This window comes from Triturus cristatus, chromosome 10, assembly GCF_964204655.1.
Source record: "Triturus cristatus chromosome 10, aTriCri1.1, whole genome shotgun sequence".
Taxonomy (NCBI): domain Eukaryota; kingdom Metazoa; phylum Chordata; class Amphibia; order Caudata; family Salamandridae; genus Triturus; species Triturus cristatus.
In genome coordinates this window covers 1,195,456,315-1,195,470,345 of record NC_140593.1, presented here as the reverse complement: position 1 = coordinate 1,195,470,345, position 14,031 = coordinate 1,195,456,315, and the positions used below count along the sequence as shown (strand labels likewise).

Below are 14,031 nucleotides of genomic sequence, written 5' to 3'. Positions count from 1 at the left end.
TTATGTGTACCGGGTCGATCACCATGCGCCCTACATCTGAGTCGGTTTTAGCCCATAGATGTGAAGGTAATGTGTCGAGTAGGGACATATCAGCATCGGTTATAGAGAGCATACGCCGTGTGTGACAGGGTCTGGACAGATCTGGGTTATCGTGTAGGATGACTCGAACTCCGTCTGGGGAGCATCTGATAGTGGCTCGAAAATGTTTTAGCAAATCAAGTCCCATAATAGCATCGGGGGTGTTGGAGGAGAGCAGAAAGGTCGTGTCAGTGGTGTTATCTTCTAAGTCAAAGGAGATTGGTGCTGACAAGGGGTTAGTGGAGGGCGTTCCGTCAAAGCCTATTGAGGTTACGTGTGAGCCAGACAAGGGTGCCCTAGGAATCAGTCGTTTAGATAACGCACTACGTGTCGCCCCAGTATCTACCAGGAATGGAGATTTTGTGCCCAAGACCTTAGCGGTGACGTAAGGACCTTGCTGGTCAACACGGAGTTCGACTGGATCCCTCCCTTGCCCCTGGCGGTCCTATGCGAAGTCATGAGTGCTCTCATAGTCGGACTGCTGACACTGGTTTTGGCGGGGGCGATCAAAGGTGTTTGGTCTGCCTGGCCTGTCGTTGATGGTGTTGTTCGTGTGCCCTCGTCCCTGTCCTCTATTTCTGGGGTCATATGCTGCGTCTCTGGGGTCCCTATTCTTGTTTATTTCCAGAAGGACCGGGCACTGGGATTTCCAGTGTCCGAACCCTCTACAGAACGCACATTGATTTCCATCTAAGTCTCTCCGTCCGTTGTAGGGTGTAGGTGTATGGTCTCTAGGGGGTAGCTTTCTAGGGGCGGTTGGTTGGTAATTCTCTTTTGGGGGTTCCCTTCCTATGGTCACCCCTTGCAACTGTGCTATCATCACCCTCTCCTTTAATTCCTTTTTCTTCTTCTCTGACGCCCTATCGTTCTCGTTCTTCTGGTTTTCGTAGTATTGGGCCATCTGGAGAATTGCTGCGGGTTTGGAGGCTGCCCAACTACTCTCGCTGGTCTGTAGCTTCTGGGAGACTTCTTGAGACAGACCCTTTACATAATTCTGGACAAAGAGGTGGTGTCCGGTTGCGGTGGTCATGTCTTGGCCACTGTAATCGGAAAACACAGTCTCGAATCGGGAGAAGTATTCAGACACATCCTCCTGGGGTTTCTGGCGGCAAGCCGTCACTATCGACCAGTCTACCTTTCTTTCTGGGATTAGAGTCTTCAGCTTTTGTACAATCTTGTCTGGGAGCTCTAAGATGGCTTTCGGGGGTTTCTGTCCAGGTTCTCGCTGCTTGTCTATGGTATCGAGTTGTACCCAGGTATATCCGAACGGCTCGGCGTGGTCAACTTTCCGGATTTGTTTCCACACATCAGCCGGCAGGCATAGCCCAAAGAACAAGTCGATATCTGCCAACGTCATTATCGTTGAGCCTAAGGCTGTACCCAATTCAGTGTAGAAGGCGGTCGGGTTCTTTCTCAAGTCGGGTAGAGTCTTTCTAAAGGTCAAAATATCTTGCCGGTCCCACGGCTGGTAGACCCAGTTATATACAACCCTTCCCTTCGCATCTTGGTGGTTGATGTCGTCGTGTGTTCCCTGACCCCGTGGGGGGACCCAGTAGGGGGCAGCTTCTTTAATGGGCATCATGGCATCGGCCCTTCCTCCCTGGGGCTTGGTTGCTATGGGGGTTTCTGTTTTGGTGGTCTGTCCATGTTCTTTGAGGTGTCGGTAGACCTCGAGTGTACGAGTGAAGAGGTTCGTTACATCGCCCTCTCCTTCTTCCCCAATGTCTACCTTCCTATATAGGGCCGCTAAACCTTCGGGACCTTTATCGTGGTATCTGTCCTCATATGCATTCAGGGCGTGATAACCGAGCCGTACGACGAAGTGTCGTCTGCGGCTGTCGGCATACGAGCTATACACGTCTGTTATATACTCCTCACTTTCCTTTCGCTCCACCAGCGTCCCTACTATCCTATCGATTCCTGCTCGTTCATCCTTAGTTAATCGATTCATTCTGGTGGACTCTTTCTTTCCCATCTCATGGTCGTCTAGCGTTGTAGTCGACATTGGGTTCAGTACAAGAGGCTCAGCCGGCGCTGAGGCCGTGAGGGCCGAGGCCCCTGTACTGCTTTCGCTCGTGTTCGAGGGTTGTGGGTGTTGCACTACTGATTGGGAGGGTGCATACGGAGGGGGCATGTAAATGATCGGGGGACCTAACAGTAATTCGTCATTCGTTCGCTGCTTGGAGGACAACTCAGGGTAGAGCAAAGAAGGGGTCCTAACAGCGTACTGGCCTGAGGTTTCGGGCTCCTGTCTTAGTTTAGTTTCCCTTCTCTCCTTTATGTCTTCTTCTAACTTTTTAGCGGCAAGGTGAGCTGCCTTTCGTAATTCCTTTTCTGCTTTTACTTCTTCCCTCTTTTTCCGTTGCGTCGCTTCTTTGCGCCACATGCCAATACTGTCAAGCATAGTAGGCGTCGTCTTATTGCTACGCAGAGCTACTTCTAGCGCTTCTATCTTATGGTCGTCGAAGGATCCCATCAGTGGCCACTGACTTTCGGGGTCCTTCTTGGTATATTTATGCCACAGCTTGCTATAAGCTACGGCGACTAGTCCATATTTAGTGAACATGTCCTTATTAGGGGTGCCTTCCAGTGGAGCCGGATGGTTCACCTCTAATAAGCGGTCCGGGCAGAACCAACTACCAATCAGTGGGGAGAAGATAGGCATGACGGGTTTCAACGGGGACAAAAGTCAGCACTACCTATCTTTTCACTGCTTGCAAAGACTAGACAGAATATCTCTATTCTTCGTTATTTGTAAGCAGAGAATACCTCCAAAGAACCAATATCGAACAACTAGTGTTCGGACAATCAATCAATCAATCAATGGGGAGATAAAGATAGGCACGACGGGTTTCAACGGGGACAAAAGTCTGCATTACCTACCCTTCACTATTTGCAAAGACTAGACAGAATATTCCTATTCTACGTTATTTGCAAACAGAGAATATCTCAAAAGCACTATTCTTCAAAACAATCAATGTTCGGACAATCAATCAATGGGGAGATAAAGATAGGCACGACGGGTTTCAACGGGGACAAAAGTCTGCGTTACCTACCCTTCACTATCTGCAAAGGGAGAGAGAGAGAGTATTTCTACTCCTCCCCGTTTGTAGACAGCGAATATCTCAAAGAGAACAATCAATGAGCACAATCAATGAGCAATACTAGTATTCAAACAATCAATCAATTATTTCGCACTTTTGTCGTATTTCACGACCTTACCCGGACTGCGTGGACAGTTTCTCGTCTTCCGCCTCCAGCGCCCGATCGTCCTCTATTCTCCGTATTTGCCGCGGCACTCCTGATGGTTCCCAGTCAGGACCGTAGATCACTCGAGAGAGGTCTGCTCGGAACCAGTGAAGTTCGGATGATCGGCTGCCAGACGAGGGTCTATTGGGCAGGAGCTCTCCCGATCGTTGCAGTCGTTCACTCTGTCGTCGGGACCTCTCCCACTGGATCCACGTGTCGCTGATGGGCCCCACGTTTGGGACGCCAATTGTTAAATGGTAGCGGCAGTTTCAGTCGATAACCTTTCAAGTATTTGCCCGGCGGTAATCGCCTCTTATACCACTCGATAATTTACCAATGAAAGAGGCAGGCGCCGGAGACTGGAAGGCAGGAAACAAAGTTTTATTCCGTCGGAGCAGAACACATCAGATCAGACAGCAAGGTATCGTCACGAGGTGCTCTAACTGCATCTCTGAGACCTGGTCTCTTATACACTGGTTTATTGCTTTATTACATATAGTACATTCTTGAGATTCCCTTGATGCCTGAAAGAACATCCCCTGAAGCCCCGGCTCAGATCCGATCCCACACATAGATACAGTAGAAGTTCCCACCCTACCCGCAGTGGGAGATAGCTATCGCGCAGCAGGGAATTCCGCTAATTCCCGGGGGTGTGTGCAACTGGCCGGGTCTCAGGGGGTAGGGGCTTTGATCTACTGTAATCCCTTTGATGTGGGGTGTTTCCCTTACAGTAGGGGCAGTAAACTGCATCCGCAGGGCTAGGTGATGGCCTGGGACCAGTTCAGACAATGGGGCGCAGAGGAAGGGGGTTATCAAAGGAGAGGCATGACCATGTATGGGTTGTCGGTTGGAAGTGGTTCCGTAGCAGGGTCGCGCAGAAGGAGAGGGTTTATGGCCTGTATGAGAGAGCGGGGGTGGCCGGCGCGCGGGGGATGCTTGCAGCGCCAGGGGAAAGCGCTGGCGGTCGAGAGTGAGCGGGGAGAGAGTGGGGTGCCTAAAATGGCGGCCGTGCATTCGTTGTGCGTGGCGCTGGGGAGAGGCAAGATGGCGCAGATAATGTTCAGTTTGCACGCTAAATTTCCACACTGTTGTAATGCACAAAACGTACACTACCGCTGTCAACTGGTCATGTGCTGGAAGCTGTAGTCTTGTGATAGGCAGGCTGCCAGAAAATGGATAGCCTCCAGGGAACCCGCAGAGGATACTGTAGCCTTTTCCAGGTGCTCCGCACAAGGTAAGCTACTGGTGTCACCTTGTGATTTGCATACGGTAGGCTGAAACTTTTGCTTGATGTGCAGAAGTTATGCTGTAGTTTTCTCAGTGATGCGCAGGGCTAACCTCTACTGTGCAAAAGCTTGCTGCAGTTGCCGTCTGGGGTTGTGCAGAAGGTATGCTACAGCTGTCATCTGGTGACGTCGCAGCTGAACTTGTTGCATGTGGAATCCTTGCTGCAGGCAATAGCACCGGTCACACACCAGTGCCACTAATATCCAGTTCAGGGTGGGCAGATAATGTTCTATTGAATGTAGTAACCGCGTCCTAAGCAAGGGACCGGTCGTCCTTGGACTAGGATGTTGCTTTGGTATAAACTGAGAGTCTCACACTTGCCTGCATCCTTTAACAGTGTGACCAGGATGGACGAGGGAACTGATCCCACTGGGTATAAGATGAGGGAGATGCAAATATTCACTCTTTTAGAAGAAGCACCCTCCCACCTTTCTCCTAGGTTTTGAGATCAAGATATCCAGAAGCAGCTCGGAGTTTCTCTCCGCCGACTCTGCTTGATGGTTTCCATTTTCTCACAGCAGCATTGAACACTACATGTCCATCTGCTTTACTTCTGTGCTGCATATCCTGATCTACACAAGCACAGACCTCTTTTGAGTAGGTCTGAAGGGAGGAGGCACAGTGAGCGTTGTGGGATTGTAAATGACTCCTGATCCCATCAGTCTTCCATGCTTTATGCTCTTCCCAGGATTTCTCAATTTGATCTTTAACTCTGTCACGAACAACGTTTTATCCTTCAGATCAGAAGTGTGAATGTGTTCTCCTACATTCCCCCCCCCCCAGACTATAATACACATCCCGGCTCCAAGGGAAGAACACCGATAAAGATGAGGCGCTTTACTCCTAAGGTGCTCCACGCATGTATCTCGGAACCTCTCTCCATGGTCTTGTCAGCCCATCCACCCTTCCTGACCTCTGATATTAAAACTTCTGTGGCAGGTTCCTGCCCAGCCCAAGCTCCTCGCCTTGACATGCTCTGCAAGAGTAGACCAAGACCTCTTCAAACTCTAACCAGCGCTTTCAAACAGCTCATGAGTACGTGGCCCTCTAACCATTTTAAGTCCTACACCACCTACTACAGTTCAGAAACATAGCTTTTTGGTCAACTGCCTAAGACCCACCATCACATAGGCCAGTGCCCCATACCGTATACACTCCTTCATCAATGCTGCACGCTATCATTAATCAAGTGGTGTCCCAAAAGATTAGGAAATTCCACCACTTGGCTGTACCAGGACCTACTTTACCGCCTAACGAAGCCATGTACCAGGTGCTCGACAGTTAGTTTTCCCCTGTATCCTTCTCTCCGACCAAAATGGTCTTTGGCACTATAAAATGCATGCATCACAACTAAACATCTCACATTGAGTTATGCTGTCTCCTTTTTAAGACTAGCATTGCAATCTCAATTCTTGTTGCCTTCTTCTGTACCCCTGCAGTCCAGAGCTTCTCCAGCTGGAAATGCGATGTGCAGAGCATGTTCCTGGAATCTGAGGTCCCACCTGAAATGCCATCTCTCCTCTCTCCCTCACCGCAGGTTCCCCGTTGACTGGCGTCCAAAAGAAAGGAAGTTGCTGTACTTGAAGGGCAGCGTGGTGTGTGTCCTATTCATCGATCCTGGGTATCCCACCAGTGGGAGCATCCAGTTGCTCTCTCTCCAAGGCTACACAGGCTCTGTGGATGTCCAGCTCTTGAAGGTAAATCCTCACCTTGGCTCTGCGGCACAATGTGCAGACCTGTCGAGTTTGGAAGATCTATTTCAGAGTAACATGGGGTAATCTGCCTGAGGGTTATTTCTCCCTGGCTGCTTCGCTAAGCTGTATGATTTGAAATCTTTTGCCACCATCTTGGATGATCGAGGAACACTTTTGGGCTTTATCCTCCTTAAATGCTGAATTGCTGTGTGATGGTCTTCGACGGTCCCATTTGGCAGGGCCATATTAGTTTATTTACGTTTTTCTCGCCAAGAATAGAGTATCTCTAAAGTAGGGTTGCTGTCGCACTTTGATGGCCGAACAGTGCGTTTCCAGTCCTCTGCTTTCGTGTTGCATCCTTATGCATTTTTGGGTGGCGGTCTTGTTTGCTTTCATGGAACCACTTGGACTGGCCCACCGAACAGGGATGATTCATGAATGAAGAGCCTGGGTCTGGAAACCCTCTCCTGACGCTGCAGTTCAAGGTGGCAACCCTACTCTTAGGCTACGCTTAAGACTTTTTCAACCTCCTTTGTTCAGTTTCTTGCATAATTTTTCAGTATATTAATTTTCTCCCCAATATGTTTGCTGTTTTAAATTTTTAAATGGCGACAAAATGTGCTAACGAGGTCCATTTTGCTCCAGGTTTATCATTATTACAGTTGGGAGGACTAAAATGGGGCACTCTGGGGAATGGGGTTCTGTTGGGGCACTCTGGGGCAGGTCTTCTGGTTGCCCCCCATGGCTTTAGGAGTAAGCACTGCCTTCATCTGCAGGACCTCCCCTGTGGGTGTGCTTTCCTTAAGAGCCCTCTGCTCTGCATAACACCCAGGCTTATATTTACTCCAATATGCACCTCTGAAAACAGGCCCAAGTTGAGGCTATTCCCATCTGACTCCTGGAGTCCAGGTAGAGCCACCACAATAGTCTTTTAAGCCTGTTTTGTCAACCTTTCTCCCTATTTGCATGGGTGGTGTCACTTGTGGTAGGAGGTCATTTGAAATTCACGAGTCTCCACACAGCAGAAGTTAGTTCTTCCTTAGGGAAAGCAAAAAACAAGCAGCATCCGGGATAACCGTGCTCTTGGTGCTTGTGGACGAGGGCTCTGGGAACCTGCAGTGGTGGGTCATGCGAGTCTGATACAAAGCAGACTGCTGAGATGATGATGACCGGTGTAAAGGCAGTCTATGCTGCAACGCTTGTCGTCGTCCTCGCAGTTGATTCAACTGGCATCTGCATACTTCGTTTCATCTTCGTTCGTAAAAGAAATGGTGTTTGCATGGTCCACAACAGCATCTCATTCCCCTTCGGCTACCACAAGGTTGTTTTAAATTCTTTTCCCTACTCTCTACAGCCTGTAAGTCCAGGAGGGGAATGGCTCTGTGTTTACAGCCCTAATCCAACAATCTGAATTATTATCTCTGCGGTGAAGCATAGGACCGACACAATGAGCTTTGATTCCGGCATATTGATGTGGTGGGCCCTTACGTGGACAACGAGCAGTCATTTTGACGGAGGCCTTTTTTTTTTTTTATCCATCCTTCATTCGCTGCTACGGAAGGCTTCTGTGGAATGAGATGGGGCTTTTGCATGCCGTCCCCAGCAGGGTAAAAGTCTCTAAGGGATAGTTTTTAGTGGACAAAGGTATGATAGTCACTTACCTAAAGAAAACATCCATGAACAGGGAAGACCCTTAGTGTAGGGACCTGGAGGTGGATGTCGTGCAGCGTTATCAAAGATGCAGTGACTTCATCCACTTACTTCACATTCTTCAGAGACCACCAAATATGGCATCTCGAAAACAAGTTCTGTAGAGCAGTTATGTTCAGCAGTGTCCAACATTTCGGGGTCAGCACTTCTTTCGATAGGAGTCCATGGATGCAACATATCCTGGAACTCTGATTGATTGAAACCATGAAACTGTTTCACCGCTGATGCTGGTCCCCGGGACCTATGGCGTGTGCACATCAGTGTCCTAGAAGCATAAGGATGTCTGCACATTATTGTGTTATCACCTCTATCCGTTTCAGGTCCTCACTTTGATCATCACCAGCTGTGTTGGCATTTGAATGTTTGAAGAGGACTTCAGGCTTGGTGCCAAGCTACGCAAGACTGCTTATGTGGAGTTTTGGCCCCCAAAGCTCTAACTGTCCCCCTAGGCGATGTTGCAGAGTAGTTTCTGAAAATGCTGGAGTGAACCTCCAGTTTATATACAGAATTTGTCACAACTGGGTCAGCAGCTTCCCACCAATCACATTGAATGGGGTAGTCTGGCTTTGGTACCAACCAATCGAACTGTAGCTTTGCATACTTGTGCCCAAATGTTAGTGTTTGGATTGGACAGGCCTAATTTATGTAATCCAGATCTAAACCAGGCATCATAAGAATGTCAAATAAGAAGTTTGTCTTGTCATTGCTGTAAAGATTGAAGGATTCTTCTCCCCCCCCCCCCCCCCCCCTGTCCCCTCTCTACTTTCTTGGGGAAACTGACAGAATTGAAGTTTGTAGATTGCCCCAAATACTGACACAAGGTGAAAGAGTAGAGTAAGGATACAAGGCAAGGCTGTACTAAAGTTTTCCGAAATGAGGATTGATGCAATTTGGAGATATTTATTGACGCCGCAAACTGGGCAGGCGCAATATTGGACGCTGATGATTGCAACCTCAACTGACCACCTTAATGCAATTCCCCTTAGAACGTTCACCTATGCCAGACTGACCTCACCGCGGCATAGAGTGCTCTCAGAAGCGCTAGAGGGATGCCGCTTCTCCACTAGCCCACATCAGTGACTATCTGGCCCTTGTCTCAAGTGAAACAGAGTTTTATTATCTTCCCTTTTTTGTGTTCAATCTCTCCTGCTACATATATTCTACATAAACCGTTTCCATGTGCTTTTATCTCATACATGTCATTTTTTGCATCCCAAACGTGGTCTCTGGGCTTGATGATGGTTTTGCCTTCTACTTATTTCCCTTTATTGTTTTGCAAAGGCCTACCTTTTGTGCAGATTGGATACATAACTTGTGTCCCTTTGAGTCTACTTTGCTCATGTGGCCTAGTAGATGGAGCAGACCTGACTTTTAGTTGCATCATGAAAAAGTTAATTTTGGTACCTGAGACCTGCATTAAGTTAAAGCAACCTAAGAGTACTTTCTGATGGATACTCCTAAACGCAGATTCCACTCCTTTAGAATATTCCCCAGGTGCCAGAGTGCACCTGGAAACTTTTCATAGCAGTGTTTCCGCATGTCACTAGTTGGTGCAGTGTGACTCCATGCTGGCTTGTTTCTGTCACCAGAAGTGACAAAGTTAACCCTCATGTAAAAGCCACACCAGCAAGCCAACATAATTTGCTTTCTTTCTGCGCCTTTGAAAGTGGGAGCTTAAATTTACGTTTTCAAACAAAGGCAGAAAATAGATGTCTGTCACAGATCCACATGAAATGTCTTTGGTGTTGAGGCTTAACTCAAAGTTCTGCGATGAGTGTGCCCTTAAGCAGCTGAAGCTGATCCAGGACTGTGAAGCTGTATACGTCACCGAACGCAAAGTCACAAGCCTCACGTAATTCCACCTCTCGCTCAGTCGAGGGCATGGACCCACTCCTGAGGCTCCCCCACAAGAAGTCTTCTTTATGGCCAAGGTCTTAGAGGAGCGAGACTTTGCTCAGAGGGGATTTACCCCATCCTGCCACTCTATCAAAAGAGAAGTCGAGAGAGCATCCGGGTGTCACTCGAGCTCTCTCCCAGTGGAGGAGCAGATTCCACAGTTGGTCTCATTGCTTCATTTCTCCGTGCCGTTGGCAGTGCCGCAGCAGATCGAGGCCTTTAAATCTGCCGTGCTGCATTTTGATTGGCACTCATCTGGCTCCATCTGGTGTGCCGTCTGACCCCAATGATCCACAGGGGGCCCTAATCGGTTTAACACTGGCAAATCCATGCCTGGTGCAGACTTCCATTCTGGCTCAAGTCCTGCCTCAATTGCTCCTTCAATGCTGGTGGTGTACGCAATGTCAACACCAACCCAACTGACTTCCTCTTAACCCAAACCATGGCCGAGCTCTGAACGCGCTATAATACGCCGAGTCTGAGTGCACTACAGTGACCTGGCTGTGCCACCGGAGTCTGATCTTTTGCTTTCATTACCACAGGGGCATCTTTGGAGGCTCCAGTGCTTCGACTCAGATTGGAGTTTTCCACCAACCTCAGATGACAATGACGTGTCTCTGCATGGACTTGCAAGATGCCAGCAGTGGGCTTTATATTTCCCCTGATTCTGGTTTGAGTTCACCTCTTCGGTCCTCAATTCAAGAAAGTGCTTCCTTGGCTGTGGGAATTCGAGCAGCTGACGTCCTAGACCTACAACTGCCTACTGTTGAAGTTAAGACTAATGTCCTCAACGGTGTTTTGTAACCTGGGCTTGCTTCATCTGAGTCCTTGCTTCTGTTCAATGAAGCCCTCGCGGACGTCTTGATAGACATTTGTTCGAAGCCCTGTTCGTGCATACCAATGAACATACAGGTTTACGCAGCAAACTACTCCAGAGAGACTGAAAAAGATTGAGGCATTCTGAAAGCTAATGTTCTCTTCAACTAACATAGCATTAAGGTTGGTAAATGCTGTTTGCCTATCGGCCTGATATACGCATACCCTCTGGGACATGGCCAGCAAGATCTTGCAAGGGGTCCTGGACGAACTTGGCTCAAAACATTTAAGATGGTCAAGATGCGGCCACATGTGTTATTCCTGATGCCTAGATAATACGGATTGGGTCGAGCGGTCCCTCCCAGTCCTGCTCGATCACCATGCATTAATGTGATCCACAGGTTTTTCAGGAATAGTTCAGGCATGTTTTATGGGTATGCCCTTCAATGCCTGTTCGATGAGAGAGCGGGTTCTGCCTTAAACTGTTTAAGGAGAGAAGGGCGATGACACTCTTCCTGGGTCTTTTGGCCCCAGCCCAACAGTTTCTTCACCAGTTTAGAAACTTTTGTGACTACTCCAGCATATTGGCGTATAGGTGACGCCAGTCTCCGCCACACGCACCACAGTCATTCTGGGTATGTGAATCTAGCGGGCAACGCACAGGTCACCTTGGGCATCAGTCGTCCTAGCTGCTTTAGCTTGCCCTCAGTGGCGCTCAACCACCCTGCGGGATGCAGGATCCAGTTCTTTTTCCCAGGGTGCTGATCCATCACATAAGACAGAGGAGTCCTCCAAATCGTTCAGCGTGGCTATGCTCCACCATGTCTTTCAGCTCCACCTCTCGTTCCTCCTACATAAGAGTGGCTCTCAGAGAAGCACCTGTCTATTAAATGCAAGAAGTGTGCTGTACTTCAAAAGGAAGAATTGAGCAGGTTCTGGACTTGGAAATAGGCATGGGTTGTTCCCCTAGTTATTTCCTCATGCTGAAGGATGGAGGCCTTCGTTCGATCTTAGATTTTTGTCCTTTGAATGCCTTCCTTCTGAAGGACAAATTCAAAAGACTCATGCTGGCCCAGGGTTCTGACTGCCCTGTTTCCGGGCCACTGGATGGTGGCATTGGACATACTTTCATTTACCCGTTCTACGGTCCCTCAGATGTTATCTGCAGTTCAATGTTGGACGAGAGTGTTTTGAGTTCGCCGTACTCCCCTTTGGCCTCACCAGTGTTCCACCCCCTCTAAAGTGGTTGCTGCCTATCTTCAGAGGTTGGGGATATCAGTTTTCTCCTTCCTCGACTGCTAGCGGTTGAGGGCAGGTTTGCTGCAGTCAGTCGTGGACCACCTCTAGACAATGGCGTACCTCCTGACATAGGTGGGGTTCTCGTCAATGAGCTGAAGTCGCACCAACTCCTTCGCTGAGGCTTCCTTAAATTCGAGCAGTCTTGCACACTGTGCAGTTCAGGACCTTTCCTCTATTGCAACAAATCGAAGACTTTCGGGCTACGATCCTGGTGTTTCAGCCATGATCCCGGATCTGGGTCTTGTGAGAGCAGGTCTGAGGCTTCTTGGACTGTTAGCCTCCTGCTGTCCTGCTTGTCAACAATACCAGGTGACTCATATTGGCTCTGCCATGCAATGGAATCTTAAGTCCCAGTGGACCCAGAAACAAGGACATCTGTCAGGTGCCATTCAGGTTTCAGAGGAGACTGCACACGATCTGCTATGGTAGCAACTCGACTGCAATTGGGCCAACGGTAGACCCCTTTCCTTTCCCACCCCGAGCTGAAGGATGCATTACTGCTGGCTTGGGGAGGTTATCTTGTGGAGGTGGCAATCGGAATACTCTGGTCTTCAGAGGAAACCTGGCTCCAAATCAATTTGGTGGAGTTTCAGGCCATTCGTCTGGTGATGAAGGCTTTCCTTCTGTCCATCAAAAGGAGGCTGCTGCAGGTTCTCATGGATTACACAAACTCCATGGGGTGCTGGCGGGGAGGGGTGGCGTCCTAGGTCCTGTGCCAAGAGGCTCTGCCTCTCCGGAGTTAGTTGGCATGTGAGGGCATCTGATTGTGAACCACCTAAGGGCATCCTTAAATGGCAGGGCTGATGAGTACAGCCAACAGTACCTGGCATATCACCGATAGCCTCTTCATCCGAAGGTGGCACAGGATGTCTTCTGACAGTGTGGGGACCCCTGGCTACCACTTCTGGAGGATCTTCTGTTGCAGGGTAGGGTCTTGCACCTGGGCCTACGCAATCCACATCTCCTTGTGCAGAGATTGAGCGGCGGCAGTTGACTGTATTCAGGGTACATCCCAAAGTAGTGGATGTCATCTTGGCGATCATCTACACAATCTGTTCACACTGGCCAGTCGGACTCGTTTGTGGCGTGGTGTGTTGCCCATAACGCAAATCCTCCTTACTGCTTGCGGTCTTTGACCCAGCAAAGACTTGCAGTGGGAATTGCCAAAAGGAATTTGCCAGCCTTTTCAGCTTTTTGTGTGTACCAGAACAGCCGTCCTTATTTAAATAACTGATTATAATGCTTTTTCTTACAGGTTTGGTGACCGTTTCCTTAGGTCAACCCGGTTTGAACTGTTTTGCAGCTGTCTCCTGACCTGGAAGAGCGTTCTCCTCATTGCAATCGCTTTAGCATGTTGCCACAAGTGAGACTTAAGCTTTTACTACAGCGTCCCTACACTAACCTATTTCCCAACAAATTGGTGCTAGGGTCTAGAGCGCCCTTTCTACCGAAGGATGCGACTCCCTTTCACGTCGGCCAGTCTATCACACTCTCGGCGTTCTTTGCTCCACCTTACCTTTGAAAGAGGAGTGGAGAGACTCCACTTGGACCTCAAAAGAGTACTGAGCTTTTACATCAGTCCTACCATAGACAATTGGGTAGATGATTAGCACTTGTGGGGTTCGCTGGGGAGACTGGGAGGGGGTATGTCAAGGCTGTGCAGATGAGGACAGTATCCAAGTCGATGGTTCTCTGCATCAACATTAGGAACGCACTGGCCAAGAAGAAGCCACCTGAGATCGAGGGCTCACTCCACCGGAGCCGAGGCTGCTACTACTGCATTGTACAAGGAGTTTGTCCTGGATTCTTATGAAGCTGCTACGTGGGCACCGGTGCACAAGTTTTTAAAGCGCTGTTGCCTTGACTTCAAGTCCAGCAGGAAAGGCATTCTGTCCATTCGTTCCTGCAGGACTTTTTGGCTTGAGTCGTTCCACAAATCACCCACCAGGGAAGGTACTGCTTGGGCATCTATTCACAAGGTGAGTAATCGCTCTGTTAGAAG

At 49.0% G+C, this 14,031-nt stretch overlaps 1 protein-coding gene across 2 annotated transcripts in view; it reads left to right on the top strand.

The window, feature by feature from the left end:
* The window catches only part of ZWINT (ZW10 interacting kinetochore protein), a 63,479-nt gene that overhangs the window by 42,464 nt on the left and 6,984 nt on the right, over nucleotides 1-14,031 (top strand). Inside the window, exon 9 of one of the 2 annotated variants that reach the window (XM_085629617.1) lies at nucleotides 6,152-6,311. The exons of the other annotated variant lie outside the window; for it this stretch is intronic. Coding sequence (XP_085485743.1) covers nucleotides 6,152-6,311 — 160 coding nt within the window. The remainder of the gene's footprint in view (nucleotides 1-6,151; nucleotides 6,312-14,031) is intronic. 2 annotated transcript variants of the gene reach the window in all.